Genomic DNA, 17,891 nt, shown 5'->3' with positions numbered 1-17,891 from the left:
AAATCTAATTTCCAATTAAATGAATCAATATTTCCCAACACTGTCTCCTCAGGCAGGATGTTTCACACATTGACCTCTCATGCAATACGCAGTGTAGATACAAGGCTGGATGACTCCTAGGTACAACAACAGCTGCTAAGTACATCATCTTTTATCTTCCTGCAAAAATTTCTCGTGCTGTAACCCTGCACTACTGGTCTCTGCCTTCGCCTTCTCAATGATCAAACAGTGAGATCAGTGCACTGCCATCACATTCAGAAGACACTGGGTTTGTCCTTTTCCAGCTACTGAGATAATCTGGTACCTATTCAGTAACAAGAGAAACTGTTTAGTATTCTTGCATCAATCCTAGGTGCTGTTCTGATCTTCACATTATGCTGCTCCAGAAAGTGCATGGAATCAGAAGATTCACAAGGATGGCAGAACTGTAGGAACATAGTCATTAGAGGATCTTGAACAGGCGAGGTCTTATGTGTCTAAAGAAACAAAGATTGAGGTATGACCTACTGGAGGTCCTTAACATTACAAAATGAATTCAACATGTTAGAAATGGGGTTTTCCCCATTTCAATGATTACAAAACCAAGCTAACACAAAAGGCATGAGAACAACTTGAAAGTCAGAGTAGATTTCGGGATTTTTCAATCACTGGGAGAAAGTGTGATATGGTGCAACAGACTCAGTCTCCAGCACATTTTGCTCATATTTGAATCAAGCCTAACCTCATCAGGATGACAGAATTTTTTTCAGACAATCTGCTGTCTTATAAATGTGATGATGCAATATCCAACCAGTGCCACAATCTGCCATCAATATAATTATTTCTCTTCTTCCTCACTTTCTAACATGGGATTTCAAATTTAAATAACTCCAACCCATTGCTCCAATTACACAGTGGAATTAACCTTTCAAACTTTCACTTTTCCAAGTTAACCGAATTAAAAAGAATTATTTATATTTGATAAACAAGTGCAACTATCTAGATATAAAACAGGATTTTGCATATTCCACCTATTCATTAACTCTCCACCTTCATATTCTGTAAGCTTCAACATGTAATTCCCTCTTCATAGCCCATTATAATCTAAACAGAAAATGCTGGCAAAATTTAGCATGACAGGCAACAAACATGGAAAGAGAAGCAGTAAATGACCGTGATCCTTTGTGACACAGATGCCATCTGACCTGCAGAGCTTGTCCAGCATTTTCCGTTTTTGTTTCAGATTTCAAATATCTTTAAGACATAGGAGCAGAATTAGGCCATTTGGCCCACCAAGTCTGTTCCACCATCCCCATAGCTGATTTATTATCCCTCCCCAACCCCTTCTTCCTTTAACTGCGGCTTTGTTTTGAATTTCCATGTACAGTCAACCCCCATAAAAGACTCCAGCTATGGAATCAATCTCTCAGAGGTTTCTGTTCCTTAAAAGGTGATCAATCATATTAAGTGGCACCTTCACATCTCCAGCATTCAACCTTTTCCACAACAAATCTGCCCCCTCCCATATAGGAGAAACATCACATCACTGCACATTACTTTATGTATTAATGGATTTTATAAGTAAGTAGGTTGTGATATAGCAGACAACCCATGATAAAAGCCATTCAGCCTGATCCCCCTTCTGCTCCCCAGATAAGGGTCATGGACTGGGGTCAGTGAGGGATGAACTGAAACTATACAATCGAGGAAAGGGAATTTAACCTGCAGAAAGGCAGATAAGCAATGGGTGCATGTAGAGGATCTGGACAATGAAGCAAACTCGAACACTTCCCTCTCTGTTTATCAGGACAGCCTTGTGACATAACACTATCCTGAATTACACTCTGGGGATTAATCCGTTTTATATAATGGAGTATGTGGCACATACACGTGCAACACACACATAAGCATTCACACACCCATAGACTTTCGACACCTTGCAACTCATTAAAACACTCCCTGCCACCTACAAACACATACACAAATATCGATATTAAATACGCGCACACAACCAACCACACGGCATATCTAAACAGGTATTTTAAGTGGATCGCAGTCTTTCTTGTTCGGGGATTTATTTAATAATCTTTACGGTGGCTGCTTACCGTCTGAGCCCGTGGAAGGAGGAGGGCCAGGACATCCGTGGCTTCTTCAGTCCGGGTCTGTCACCGTTCTCCAGGCGTTGGTGGTTATCCAGCGCTCTCTGGTACATGTACCTCTCCGTGTCCGAGTAGAACCGCTGTTTTATCTTGATGTGGGTCCGGGGTTGCCTCCATAGATGCTTGGGAGGTTTGGCTGCACCGGCCCCTTCTCTGAGCAGAGCCGAACATTTCCCCGGCTCCATGTGGGGACTTGGGGCGTTGTGACGGAGGGAGAATGAGCCTAAATTGGTTTTGAGCTTTCGATGCACCTTCGATGAAACAGTTAAACCAGTTGGACCGAACCGGAGTCTAAATCTGAACTGATATTTAACGGAGGCGATTAATTTTTGCGCAACTCTAAACACATTTAAAACTGAGGCGAGGAGGGCAAATTCTAACTAAATAAAAGGGTTAAGTTCCAAGTCGCTGTCCACAGCCCCAGGTTCTGAAAGTTCAGCGAGAAACGCAGTCCAATTAAATTTTAGACAAACCAACATATCTCCATGGAAGCGACACCCAGATTTTAAAAAAACACACACACACAGGTCTGTATGACTAAACCGAATACGTACTCAAGCCATCTATTAAAAGATTTGGAAGCCGATCGCATCTAATGAATATTTTTAAAGCACCAGTGAATTATTGACGTAAGCAATTTACGGATTTTAGTCTATCAGACCTAATCAATGGTTCCAAAGATCAAATTTTAGAAACAAAAATCTTTAAATAGCCCGTTTAAAATCTTAGCCAAAGTTAAATAAAACTTTTAAAACTGGAATACAGAGTATTTACAATATCAACAAGGATTTCTGGGTCTCTATAGCTTTTTGTATTCAAACTGACACATTTCTCTCCTCGCATTTGGTGTGGAGGGGTTGGGATTGGGCGAGGATTGTCTGTTCCGCAGCAAAGGTTCGGCGCTGCTCAAATCGGCGACAGGCTTGAATTCGAAGCACCCCGAAGGTACTCTGCTTCAATCGGATTGAAGTTGGAACGAGCTGACGCCTTGACAAATCTTGCAATTTCAAATAATAGATAATCCGCAGCCCGTTGAGCGATTACCAAGAGCCCCGACGTCCTGGACGGCAGGGAAGATATATTCTCTTCCGTGTGATTTTCATCCGCCAAACGCAACACTAAACCAGAGCCGGGATTGATCAAGTTGTTGCCACGATCTCAACACTCCACAAAGGAGTCTTCGTACGAGGATCCAGGAACAGGGGCGCGCAGAGCACAATTACTGATACCGACTTTCTCAGACACGCACAGTGAGATAAATACATCAGGAGTCAAACTTCAAACCCGATTCGTGGAATCTGGCAATTGATCCATTGATTGAAACATAGAACTGACACTCTCTAAATCACATCTACCTATGCTCCACCCACGAATATACAAATAAAGATTAAATAGATAAAGAAATAGTCTCCCATCAAAGTTCCATGTGACTATATTCTCATTCAAAAATAATGTTTTGGATTCTGAACAGAAGGAAAAGATGCCATAAATGACATATTTGGGGGCAGTGGTTATTTGTGGCATTCATTCATGGGATGAAGGGGTCAAAGGCAAGGTGTTGATTGTCTATCCCTAATCACCTCTCAGAAGGTGGTGATGAGCAAAGTCCTCCTGGGAAGGTGCTTCCAAAGTGCTGTAGGGACGGAGTTTTAGGATATGCATGAGGCAACGATAAAGGAAAGACAATATATTTCCAAGTATGTGACTTGGAGGGCAATCTATCAGAGGTAGTTTCATCTGCACTGTTGCTCTTGACTGGGTTGAAGGGAGAGGTTCTGGATTTGGACAATGCTGACAATGGTCACTGCAAGTTGAGCATGACAGCTTTACTGCTGGGGAAGCATGGACTAGAGATATGGTCAACCTAACAAGGAGGGGATAGAACCGGAAACTGAGTAGTCCCAAATTTCACTGTATGAATACAAAGTCAATTCCACACTAAACCTCTGAGAGCTTTTATTTTCTTGAACTACCATTTAAATCTATGGAAGCTGATGTCCTAAGTAGGCTTCGGTTTGAGGGCTGAGCGACCAGGGAGGAATCAGCTCATGCTCCCATTCATTTATCACACACCAGAAATCTTAAAAAAAACACCCCGGCATGGTAGTTAAGGATTAATATACTGTATAAATAGCCAGCTGGCAGTTACTATCACTGGTGTGGGGCTACTGGACTAGGTAACATAAAACATGGATCCCAGGAGCATTCAGTGAGGAAAACTGAGGGTCAAAGATGCAGCTAATAATAAAATGATGGAAAATTTCTTTTGGAAAAAAATAACTTGGCAATAAATCAAAACGTCAGAAAAAATAAACCGACTTATATCTGTATAAAAGCCAGCTAATTGGCAGTGTTTCATACTGAGCAGATTGAACAGATTGATGCACAAGAGGTTTTAAGGATGCCCTGATTCAAAGATTAAATGAATGAAAATGAGATTTTGTCGGGTAGGACTTATCTTGTTCCCCTAGTATGAATGTAAGCAGAGAATCAGCTGGACACCCAGGAAAATAAAAGAGAAGTAGGAAAGAGCACAGGTGAAAAGAATAGAGAAGTCATAGGTCAGGGAGAGATACAAAAACAAGTGAATTATAAAATTGAGCTTTAGTTGTCAAGAGGCAAATGGGGTGATAGTTTGATTATGGTAAATTATGATATGGGATGGGAGAATTTTGATTCATCTCAAGTTTACAAGCCCAAATGGCTGGGGGTAGGGTATTGGAATAATTGTTTCCAAAGAACTCAGTCACTCCTTTCCAGTTACAACAGAGGTAGGAGCACATTTAGGGTGCCTTCATGATGATACTTCCAAAGAGGCAGAACCTTGGTGACAATACTAATGTCATTGCTTTCCCACATCAATGTCCGTTTGTCTCTGCTGTACTTGCCATCGCTTCTTCTGTCTCTATCTGAAGAGGTTGATATTCAGTCAGATGTGACAACATAACAAATGAAAGGTGTTCATCATTTTAAGCTAAAGGCTTTGCACTATTGTTTTTTTCATGACTGAGTTGCTGTCAATTAAACTATAGCTTTCTCTCCACATTAATTTCTATCTATAAATACCAGATCTTCATTAAGATTATTGCTAGATGTTGCAATTTTAGATTACCTCCAGCTACTTGTAACAGTGAAGTTCAGACCCATGTTTTCTACGTCCACCTTCATCTGCTACTTGACATAATGTGCTTTTGACTTCTCCTATTAATACATTTGAACTCAGTCTATCAGAGATATTCTCTTCCTTCTGTCCATCCTTCCCCATATTTGCTGCTTCCAACACTTATTTTTGTTTTTACTTCAGATTTTCAATACCTACAGTTTTTTTTTAAATTAGCCCCCCCCCCCCCCAGCTGTCCATATCCTAAATTATCCACCACTTCCTGTACCCAATAATCGACTGGTGTAGTAATGCATACTTTTAAACTCTCATTCTTGATTTCATATTCACTCCATCCTCTATTTTCTAACCATTTCCAATCCCATGAAACACTGATCTCTCTACTTACTCAATCTTGGTCTTCTAGTTTTTTTTTCACAAATCATTTTATCATTGTTGGCCATGTTAAGCATTGAATTCCCTACCTAAAACTCTCTGCCTTTGAGACAATGCTTTACACTTAGTTTACCCTAATATCTAGTTCATTGTCAAATGTTGTTTGTAGGCAGCAGCTTTCCAGCATTAGGGGGCATTTAACATTGTTAAAGGTCCCACACGAATACAATTTTTATTAGTATTCACTCAGATATGTGCAATGCGGCAAGTGTTACTGGAATTAATCTGCAAGTGGGGAAATTATTGATATTTGTGTCAGAATCTGTATTTACTTAAACAGGCAACTTTTCCCAGAAGTAGTAAATCATCGTTGAGCAAGATCATTATGGCCCTTCTGCAGACTTTCATATACATACTGACAATGCTGCAATACTTGATTAAAGACAATGATTCTGCATTATGCACACTCATGCCAAGGCAAACAAGTTTCAGTTATTGAATTTTTAAAATTAAGCTTGAATTCAAAGTGTTTGATACATTCTACCATTATTTAAAAGCACTAAACTGGTCAGTCAGATAAGCCCACACAGAATTTATCTGATTATTCCAGTCTTCTTGAGCTTTGTGTGGATAGTCAGAGTCTTTTTCCCAGGGCTGAGATGGTTGCCAGAAGAGGACACAGGTTTAAGGTGCTGAGGAGTAAGTACAGAGGAGATGTCAGGGGTAAGTTTTTTTATTCAGAGAGTGGTGAGTGCATGGAATGGGCTGCCAGCAATGGTGGTGGAGGCAGTTATCATAGGGTCTTTTTAAGAGACTTTTAGATAGGTACATGGAGCTTAGTAAAATAGAGGGCTATAGGTAAGCCAAGTAATTTATAAGGTAGGGACATGTTCGGCATAACTTTGTGGGCCGAAGGGCCTGTATTGTGCTGTAGGCTTTCTATGTTTCTATGTAAAGTGTGGATTAAGAGACGATGAGCAATAGAGATTATTTTTTGGCCTGGGAAAAGAGTCAAACGAAAATCTCAAAATGATAATGGCTAAAATCTTCCAAGCATGGGGTTATATTATAGCAAGCAAGGCAGGTAGATGATATTACCATAATTAGCCATGGTCCAGCTAATTGGTTGAGGGGAGAAAGGTCTCCTGCTTCTATGTAGTCCATCACAGGCAAAGCCCTTCCGTCATTGAGCATATCTATGAGGAACAGTGCCACGAGAAAGCAGCATCCATCATCAAGGACACCCATCATCTAGGCAATGCTATCTTACTGCTTTTGTCATTGGGGAGGAAGTGCCCACATGTCCCACACCACCAGGTTCAGGAACAGTTATTTACCCTTCAAGCATCAGGCTTCTGAACCAGCATGGATAATCCTACCTCAACTCTGAACTGATTCCACACCCATGAACTCACTTTCAAACACTCTTCAACTCATGTTCTCAGTATTATACATTATTTTTATTAATTGCACAGTTTGTTTTCTTTTGCACGTTGGTTGTTTGTCCTCCTTTGTGTGTAGATTTTCATTAATTCCATTGTATTTCTCTGTTCTACTGTGAATGCTGCAGGGTAGTATTTGGTAACTTTCATAATAAAATCTATTTTTAACTTCAACTTTGATAGTTCCACCAGCAGCACTAACAATTTGTTGTGACAACACAGGTGAGTACAAGGAAACTGAGCAGCTTTTAATGGTTCCAGTGCTGAGAGCACACAGGAAAATGCATAGCGTGCTGTTCTCATCCATGTCCTTCCTGAGCTTCAACAACTACCGGTCCATCAGTGCTCACATCCACAAGTGAGTCTCACTGTGGAGTTACCACGCCCTAGATCTGCAAACTCACTATGCAAGAACCCCTCCTGGATCATTCACCCTTCCTATTCTAGGTCTCATCCTTTTGTCCTTCGCTCTACCAGACAATCCTATCCTCACTGCTTCTCACTCTCTGGATCCCTATCCTCTTCCTTGGATGCTACCTCCCTGATCAAATCTTCCTCTGGCTCCTGTTGCCTGCCTCCATGCCTTACCCCCTTCAGCCAAGTTCCCATTTCTTCTTTCTGTTCTTGGTGCTCTTCGCTATTCAGTGACGATAGAATAGTTCGGTCTAAGTTCCTACTTTGGGTCTGCTTCATGGGTTTGATTGGAGCCTATGACAGCAAACCTTTCATCCAATCACATCAGGCAATTAGTTAATAACATTGTCAATCTCTTTGATGTGGTCTAATAAAGGAAATAGATGTTGCATTTGTGTGGTATGATTTCTAAGCAAAGGCTTTATCCAACTTAATTCCGTGCTTAATGAAAGTGATCTGTTTTCTCCAATTAATGTGACTTTATTCTCTACACAAACATGATTCAAGATATTTTCTTTGAGTCCAGCAAACCTTTTCTCATATTTTCAAGGATATATTTTGTGTGTGTGTCTGTGTGTGTGTCCCCTCTGGTAGGTTTACTTTATGCTCATTTCAGACCTACACCTGTGTTGATAAAGTGCACAGTGGGATTTGGAAGAGATCTGAATCTGCACCTCCCTTTTTACCACCACTTTGCCCCCTTCCACTTTTTCCGTGCCTCCTTATTCAACCCACCATCAGCTCCTCTTTCTTCGCCTCCCCATCCCAATAATCCTCTCTCCTCCCCACCCTCTCCACAGCACAGTAACACTGTTCATCCTCAGCTGTTCAGATACCTTTGTCCTCAATAAACCTTTATTGGGCTGTGCTGTTTACATACCATTAAAATCAACCTCGGGTAAATGAGGCAAAAGAATCCAGTAAATCACATAAGTACATAACTGTATGAACAGTAGCTTTGTCAGTCAGCAAACCTGTGAGTTAACAAAACAAAAATAACTAATTAAATAAAATGAAATAACCTTCAGATTCCCCATGTGTTTGAAAGTGATTAGGAGAGAACTTCAATATTTATTAATGTTGAAACACCTGCCGTCACCTTCTGCGAATTCAGCAGGTAAGTGCCCTCCAAACGCTTACTTTCAGGAATAAGATTGTCCGATAAAAGAAGAAGTCTGGCAACTGTGAAGGGGAAGAGAGTTAACTCCTTTGAACCATGTTCTGGTGCAGAAAATGGGCCCAAGTTCAAAAGTTGAAAGTGCATTAATTATCAAATTACATATATGTCACCTTATATAACCCTGAGATTCATTTTCCTGTGGGCATACTCAGGAAATCTATAGAATAGATCAACTAGAGTGCAGAAGACAATAACTGCAACAGTAAATAAATAGCAATAAATGATGAGAAAACGAGACAAGATAAAGAGTCCTTAAAGTGAGATCATTGGTTGTGCAACATCTCAATGGATGAGCAGGTGAGTGCAGTTATCCCCGTTTGTTCAAGAGCCTGATGTGGGAGGGATAGTAACTGTACTTGAACATGGTGGTGTGAGCCCCAAGGCCCTTGCACCTTCTACTTGATGGCAGCAGCGAGAACAGAGCACGACATGAGTGGCAGCGATCTCTGGTGATAGGTGCTGCTTTCCTAGCAGTGTTATTAGTTTTAGACAAAAATGGAGATGGACAAAGCGAACTATAGCCCTGAGGCACAAGTTCAAGTCTCACTACAGTGACAGAATAGACTAAATTCAAATTCAATCCAGTCGGTAATCTTTCCCCCAGTAATGATGACTACGAGCTTAATTTTAAACTTCATTTGTTTCTCTAATCATTTTCAGGGAAGCAATATTGCTGCCTTTACCTGATTTGAGTCTAATTATGACTCCAAATGTAGACAGATCAAGGGAATAATGAATGGGTTACAAATACTGGCCTTGTCAGCACTGTCCGCCATTTTTATACCACAAATGAACTTTTAAAAAGACGAAACAAGATGACAGGAGAGGCTAAATATCAAAAGTCATTGTTGTGCAAGGTCAAAGATGGAGGGTAAGGGAAATAAAGAAAGAGAATTCAAAAAGGTTGATATTTCATGAAGAGCAAAGCAATTGGCTTGATTGGCGCCCCATCCATGACCTTAACCTACACACACACACACACACACACACACACACACACACACACACACACACACACACACACACACACACACACACACACACACACACACACACACACACACACACACACACACACACACACACACACACAATGTTACTGCAACATATATTATCAATGAAATGCACTCCAAATACTTGAGTAGGTCATAACCACCTCTACAATATTTGCAACCAAGAGGAACAAAGACTACAGCCACGTGGCAACTCCACTCACCGCGTTACCCCACACCCCCCCCCCAATTCAGATCCCATCCTGACATGATAATATATATCCATTCCTTCACAGTCATCAAGTCTGATCTCTGAAATTCCCAACCCAAAGGCACTGAGGAGCAGTTTCACCAAAAGGACTACAGGGGTTCAAGAAGGCTGTGCAGTGTCATTTTCTCAAGTGCAATTGGGGGTAGGCAATAAACTGCAGTCTGAAAAATGAGTAATTAAGATAATACGAGAGAAGGTGTACTTGGAATTCGGTGCAGAGGCCAAGTCAACGTCAAGTCAATAGATAAGGTAGCATTCTTCCATCAATGGAGAGTTTAAGGATTGGAAGTGTGGTGGGGAATTTAAAAAGTTCAGAATCACTGTTGTAGACTGAATGGCTTCCCAGTCTGTGTTTGGTCTCCTCTATACAGTAGAGGTAAGAATGCATCCCACTGGGCTATAATTGGGTTTCACCAATCTCTGATGTGCCAAGACATCACCTCATTGAGCCCTGGTGCTTGGACTGCTCCACCACTGTTTCCAGCTGACTGGTGGATAAAACCCAAGTTCCAGGCATCCAGTGGCTGCTGCCTTCATGCTTCTCCTCTGTCCACGTGGTAGAGTGAAGGAGAAAATACATCTTTGCTCTCTCAGGAGAGAGGTGAGTCTCATATGCAATTTCCCTGTTCCTATAGAAATGTTAGATCTTCCTTGTACTTGTTGTGCTCATTTCTCTATACTGCTGTGGCTACTAATTCAAATGACTACTACTGGTATTCAGCAGCAGTTCCAAGGCTTCAAAATTGTGAGCAATATTCGGACTTTGCTCTCTTCTCACTGCTGCCAAAGCGAAAGAGGTATAGGAGCCTTAGGTCCAATGCCACCAGGTTCAGGAAGAGTTCTTACCCTTCATCCAGCAAGCCCCTAAACCAATGTGGATATCTTCACTCACTTCAACAATGAACTGATTCCACAACCTATGGACTCACTTTCAAGGGGTTTACAATTCATGTTCTTAGTATTATTTATTTTCTTATTAATTAATTATTATTATTGTTTGTATTTTTTTGCATTTGCTCAGTTTGTCTTCTTTTGCACATTGGCTGTTTGCCAGTCTTTGTGTGTAATTTTTCATTGATTCTATTGTATTTCTTTGTTCTACTGCAAAATCCCGCAAGAAAATGAATCTCAGGGTAGTATTTGGTGATATATACACACTTCAATAATAAATTTGCTTTGACTTTGAGCCGCAGAATAGAGCAGATTCAAAGAAAATGTATTTGTGCAGAGATTTATTTATTACGTTATTTATTACGGCAAGTGTCACTCATCAGGAGCTGATTATTTAATTTGAGACATTGACATTATAGGGTTTTTCACAACCACGGGTTTGGCAGCACAGCAGTTTACGGCAATTGCGCTCGTGAATACACACGTGTCAGTTACTTATTATTTCAATGTGATAGTATTTAACTCCATTCATTCCGTCATAGTATTTGTCGAGACTTGGACACAGCAACACTTCGCTGCCTGTGTTCTGTCTTGCTTGAGAAACTGGACTGTCGAGTGACTCTGAACACTGGCGATATTCATCTTATTCTCAGTTGTTCTTTTTAGCCGCAGTGTCGGCTTCATTTTCCATTTGAGAGTTTTAGTTAACGGCCCTGTTTGGCCCAGCATCTATTGTTTTCTCTTCCCTTTAACACTGTTTGCATTAAAGTTGGTGAACTATCGACCGGCTTCAGTGTCTCTCACTCCACCCTTGGGCCATATTCAAACCTGGTGACAGGGTTAGGGAATTGAGTGCTAGTCCATATGTACAGAGCAATACAAAACAACATTATGCATCAGTTGGACTCTCCATACTACCTTGAAATTAAGAGGCTGTCTTGTGTTGGGGTCAATGCTCCTAACGAAAATTCTCTCTCTTTGGAAGCTCTTCATTTCCATGAGGATAATGCCTGCCCACCCCACTCAGCTGGGAGACAAGTTATAGATGCTGAATCAGGGCATTTCCTCCAGCCTTCTATTCTCCAGGCTCTGCAGCCTTCTTGCTCTTCCTTTTGCAGCCGTAGCTGCCTTTGACTGACACAGGGGTGCAATACTCAGCACACAATTTTTGAAGTACGAACATTTGCTTTGCATGAATGCAGAATAATACAGGAAATGAAATCTCATCACCAGGAAACCCATGGCACTTTCCACTGCAATTGTGGTATTTGCACAGCTTTCATGTGGTTGGAGAGGGCACTGAAATGAGATTCAGGGAAATGGCAAGAGATCACTGTTCCCAGGAACCACTCTCCAGACAGCGCTGGCTGTCTGGCAGCATAGGTTTCCTTAAAATGAAGAGGTCGTCCATACTTCCTGGAAACATAGCATTCACCATGTTGAAATTCAGCAGAGGGCTAGAAATCGTCTCCATTCATAAAAAGATCTGCGTTATTAAGGGAGACTTTTATGGATACAAAAGGACAGTAAATGATTGTTTGCATTCATGGGAAATATTCAAAAATTGTCTTTGTGCTATTTCTCTTTTACTCTCACTCTTCGTTCACCTCATTCCTCTTCACTGCTCTGAAATGCTTACATCTATCCTGCTGAGTATTTAGCTTAAACTCTACCGACCATTCTAGTGAGTCTCCCTGCAAGGATATTGCCCACAATTTTCTTTGCAGAGCAACCCATCTTTTTTTGAATTGGTAAATCCTGTCCCAGAACCAGACCTAATGCTCCAAGAGTCCAAAGTCCTCACCCTTGCATCATCCCTTAAACCACATCTTCTTAGTTGATCTTGGGGTTCTTTCTACTTCTACTGTTGGGGGCCTGTGTCAAGGGATTACTTTTCAAGTTCTCCTTAGCCCCTGAAAGTGTGACCATAAGACCTCAGAATTGCCCTCTTTAAGGATTAGGTACATGTTCACTGGTAATGGAATTAAATGTGAATGTGAACATGTATCTCATCCATAAACAGCGCAGTTGACCTCATCCAAAATGAGGAGTGATCTATTCGCCTACTGTCACAACAGGTCAACAGCAGATACCATTTCGTTGGCTCTTCACTCAGCTCTGAAACACTTGGATAATGAAAATGCATACATCAGGAAGCTCTTTATTGACTACAGCTCAGCATTCAATACTATCAGCCCCTCAAATCTAATCAATAAGTTCCAAGACTTGGGTCTCGGTATCTCCCTGTGCAACTGGGTCCTTGATTTCCTCAGTTGCAGACCCCAGGACAGATTGGCAGCAACATCTCCTCCACACTCACCATCAGCACAGGTGCACCACAAGGCTGTGTGCTCAGCCCCCTGCTCTATTCATTTCATACCTCAGATCTTGTGGCAATGTACAGTTCTAATGCCATGTTTAAGTTCACTAATGGCACCGTTGCTGATGGCCAAATCAGAGGTGGTGACAAATCAGCATGTAGGAGGGAGATTGAAAATCTGGTCGTGGTGTCACAAGAACACCTTCTCACACACTAACAGCAAAACCAAAGAGCTGATTATCGATGGCAGGAGGAAGAAGCCCGCAGTCTTTGAGCCAGTCCTCATTAGGGGAATGGAGGTGGACAGGATCAGTAGCTTTAAATTCCTTGGTATTAATATATCAGAAAATCTGCCCTGGGACTAGGGTATATATGCCCTGACAAAGAATGTATGGCAGCTCCTCTACTTCCTCAGAAGTTTGCATAGATCCAGAATGTCACCAAAACCTTTGACAAATTTATATAGATGCACAGTGGAGAGTATCCTAATTGGCTGCAATATGGCCGATATGAAAACACCCAGAAATCCATCATTAAAGACCCCCATAATCCTGTCCCTCATCTCACGACTATCATCAGGCAGGATGTATAGAAGCCTTGGGTCTCACACCACCAGGTTCAAGAACAGTTATTACCATACAACCATTAGGCTTTCAAGCCTGCATGGATTTCTTCAATCACCACTACCCTGGGCCAATTCTGTGATCTACAGACTTATTTTCAAAGACTCTTTACAATTCATATTCTCAGTAGATTGGATTCCGAAAAATTGGGCCATTGGTTAATTGGGACAGCCACTTATTTGGGACAGCTTTTAAAGAACAAAAACTAATCGAGAAAATAACCGGGATTCCCTTTGTTTATTTGGGACATTGTGACACTTAATTGGGACAGGAAAATGCCGTCAAACAGTTTCTAACTAGCATCAGTCACATGGACATGCTAGTTATTAGTCACTTAGAATAAACAGTTTTTAAATAGTGTTAGGTGTGTTTGTGTTCAAAAAGCAGTGAATTTTGTCACTGATAGTTGGCGAGAAAGAAGCAGTAAGCCAATCCCGAACTGTTTTGCTCACTGTGGTTTCAAGCACTTGGGCTTGAAGATGCCAGAAACATCTGGGAGTAAAAGTGAAACAATTACACTACTTCAGCAAGTTAGGACTATGAAAAATTTGAAGGTACATCAGACAAATAAACTTTCTGCAGGGTACAGTAATTGCAAGCAGCGTTCTTTTTCTTTTCCCTAACAAACCCTTTTCTTAGAGGCTGATTTCATTATAACACACTACAGTAACACAACAATGTCCACTTGCATAAGAACTATCCCAAACTGTTTTGCATTAATTAAACTTTTACTCCAAAAAGATACCCCGTCCAGTGACAAAAAGGTAGAAATTTAAATGTGTTAAGACCCCAGACATTTAAAGTGGCAATTTCAAATCTTGGGATCTGAGGCACGTCCGCCAATGGTGAAAAAAATCCAAAATGTGCAAGATGTCTGAATTGGAGGACGTGAGACTGAGGAAGAGTAAGATAGGTGGTGGTGAAGTTGAGGCAAGGGATTAGGGTGCATCCTTGGGCAAAAGAATGAGAAGGTGACAAGAGGCAGTTTGAATGGCAATTGAATATGCTGACAATGTGAGAGAGTGGGAAAGATTGTGGTCTGTTCTGCTGATAGTTCCGAAAACAACCAACAATAAAATAAAAAATGGATGTCCATCCAGACTCCTAGAAATTATCCCAATTTGAAAATAAAGAGCTAAATACTTTCATTTCAAACTCAGAAGTTGAAAGTTAATTGTAAGTGTAACTGGAACCTCTTCAATTATGCACACGGAGGTCTGGCTTTTGGATGGACCTCCAGCAACCACTTCCATTCACGCTTTAAACCCATGAAATCACATGCAAGCACAGAGCCTATCACAGAGGATTACATCAAAGTAAAAGAAAACAAGTGTCATAAACCCATCCAATCCATGTTTTCAATGGGGCTGGTATACAGTAGCCCATCACAACCCAACCCACATCACCAGATACTCAGTACTACACAGAATGCCGCAATGCAATCAACTCAACTCATTGCATCCAAAGACCGGGTAAAGCACATTTCCAATCCACTCCTTGTGGAGTGTGGCTTCCTAGGACATTGAACCATGAACATTTATCAATTTAAACATTCCTGCTTCTTAAATCTTAATCTTATGAGTTACCAAACAACTTTCACTCTCTCTGATGTAATCTGTCTCACTAAGTCCATTATTTTGTGACTGTGCTTCAGTGAGATGCACTCTAGACCAAGTGACTCCATAATCTGGGATGACTCCCAAGGCAATATTGAAGGAGTACCACGCCTTCAGAGGTGCCACCTCTTAGAGGAGATATTAAATGCAGATACTGTCTGCCCTCTCTGGGAGGCATAGAAGAATCTACAGTATGCCTACCATGCCTGTGTGGGATTACTTTGAAATAGAGAAGGCAGGTAACTTCTGATCTTATTGGCAGTTGAGCCTGTAACTTCATAGTGTCATGAATAGATTTGGCCAACGGGCGTGCACGCTTGCAGAAAAGACAAAAGTAATTGCAACGTTTCAACCCAACACACAGCCATAATTTCATGGGCAATAGGTCCCAGGAGGATTAGACCACCAGCCCCGCCTACCTTGCATTGCTGCCATGTGACAGCGGAGGCGATGTCTCTCCTTGGAAAGGGACACTTATCCTCAACCCCAAGTCTTCCTTCAGCGTCCAAAAGCTGTCGGAGAGCCTGGACTGTCGCCAAGACAACGGGGGGAGTTGCAGAGTTCCGGATGAGCGCCTCTTAACTAGACCGAATGTGAGGGGCTGGCCTGGTGTCAGCAGTTCAGGAGGGTCTCTGTGTTTCTGGAAAAGGAATGAGAGAAATGGAAAACTGGGATGAACTTACAGCACAATAGTTTTGACAGGAGGGGAAAATACTGGATGGAAATAAACTTCTTGAAACTTATTGACTTCAAATACACAAAGTGGTGTTTACATCCAATACATAGAAACATACTCAAAAAGCACCGTTAGCTCCAGGAATGTGCTCATCACTGTCAAACAATCGGACAACTGGACCGGGCTTCCATTTAACATCTTGCCCAATACACAGTGGGCCCCCATCAACATAGTACTTGCTCAGGAAGCACCTGGAGTATCAGTACCCAGTACCACCCTGGTGGGCTGAAATGCATTGCAGATGAGGAGATTTCATCCACTGAAGCTGTAGGGAAGAGGAAGCAGGTCTGGGCACCAAAGGCAAAGCATAGGAAGGGAATAGAGAATCCATTCCAGTGATGAGTGGCATTGAGCAACTTCTTAGAGTGGCGTGCTGCTGTTGTGGGCTATTGCTGTTACTTGGTCTTGTTAAGGAAAGCTGGGGAGCTAAGACTGGATCATGAGATCTCCAGGAGCAATAATCAATCAAAGGTCTATCCCCAGGAGGAGATTCAATGCTACAGATCACAAGGTAAATGGAACGGCAATACATTGGGATACGTGTACCTAATTTGACACAGCAAGAGGATTAAAAGGTTCATAAAATCAATGACATCTTGACTTAGAAATAAGAATTATTTGAAAAGATAGATGGCAAACATCAGCTGGGCAAAGAAATCTTTACTTTCCTCAGGTCTTTGTGGCAGATTTATTCGGGGAGAGAGGGGGAGGGGGAGAGAGAGGGGGAGGGGGGAGAGAGAGGGGGAGGGGAGAGAGAGGGGGAGGGGAGAGAGGGGGGAGGGGGAGAGAGGGGGGAGGGGGAGAGAGGGGGGGAGGGGGGAGAGAGGGGGAGGGGGGAGAGAGAGGGGGAGGGGAGAGAGGGGGGAGGGGAGAGAGAGGGGAGGGGGAGAGAGGAGGGAGGGGGAGAGAGGAGGGAGGGGGAGAGAGGGGGGAGGGGGAGAGAGAGGGGAGGGGGGAGAGAGGGGGGGGAGAGAGGGGGGAGGGGGAGAGGGATACCTGTGAACACTTGAACAGTGGCGTGGGCAATCAAAATTTGCCACTGATAGAACTATCTCTGGTCCAGACATTGTCACTATGTAGATATTAGACAGTGACAATACTTCAAGAAATCTTAGAGATAGTGAGAAAGAAAATATTTGAGAGGACTGAGAAAAAGGTTGTGATCTAAAAACAGGAGAAATAGGGAAAGAGAGAGAACAAGAGGAGGTGGGGCAGAAATAGGGGTTGGGGCAGAGAGAACCTGAGACAAGAAAACTGCTAAAGGACCATGAGAAAGCTAGTATTTAAACTGGAAAAGAAAGCAAAACTCAATTTACAGCAGTTTTATTCTATCATCTTTCCAAGTTACAACCTCCTCCTCAGGCTCCCACTGACAACACACAAACACAGATGTTCCATCTCTCAAAGTGAGTGAAAGCCAAGGGGGAGGCTGGAGCACAGAACTATCAGCCCTGTCTCTACACTACAACCCATCATTCTCAATCTTCTACTTCCTACAGCATGACACCCTCACTCTCCAACTCCACAGTACAACCCCATCACTCTCCAACACCCCCACAGTACAACCCCGTCACTCTCCAAACCCCCCCACAGTACAACCCCGTCACTCTCCAAACCCCCCTCCACAGTACAACCCTGTCACTCTCCAAACCCCACTACAGTACAACCCCATCACCCTCCAACCCCCCACAGTACAACCCCGTCACTCTCCAACCCCCCACAGTATAATCCCGTCACTCTCCAAACCCCCACAGTACAACCCCATCACTCTC

General features: G+C 42.3%; 1 protein-coding gene across 4 annotated transcripts in view; it reads right to left on the bottom strand.

The window, feature by feature from the left end:
* Positions 1–17,891, bottom strand: part of LOC140739897 (3',5'-cyclic-AMP phosphodiesterase 4C-like) — a 287,627-nt gene that overhangs the window by 207,196 nt on the left and 62,540 nt on the right. For all 4 annotated transcript variants that reach the window (XM_073068546.1, XM_073068549.1, XM_073068548.1 and 1 more), the window contains exon 3: positions 15,803–16,023. In XM_073068546.1, the coding sequence (XP_072924647.1) occupies positions 15,803–16,023 (221 nt within the window). The remainder of the gene's footprint in view (positions 1–15,802; positions 16,024–17,891) is intronic.

Source organism: Hemitrygon akajei, chromosome 16, assembly GCF_048418815.1.
Source record: "Hemitrygon akajei chromosome 16, sHemAka1.3, whole genome shotgun sequence".
NCBI lineage: Eukaryota > Metazoa > Chordata > Chondrichthyes > Myliobatiformes > Dasyatidae > Hemitrygon > Hemitrygon akajei.
The sequence above is the reverse complement of the archived record's forward strand: the minus strand, read 5'-3'. Positions and strand labels throughout refer to the sequence as shown.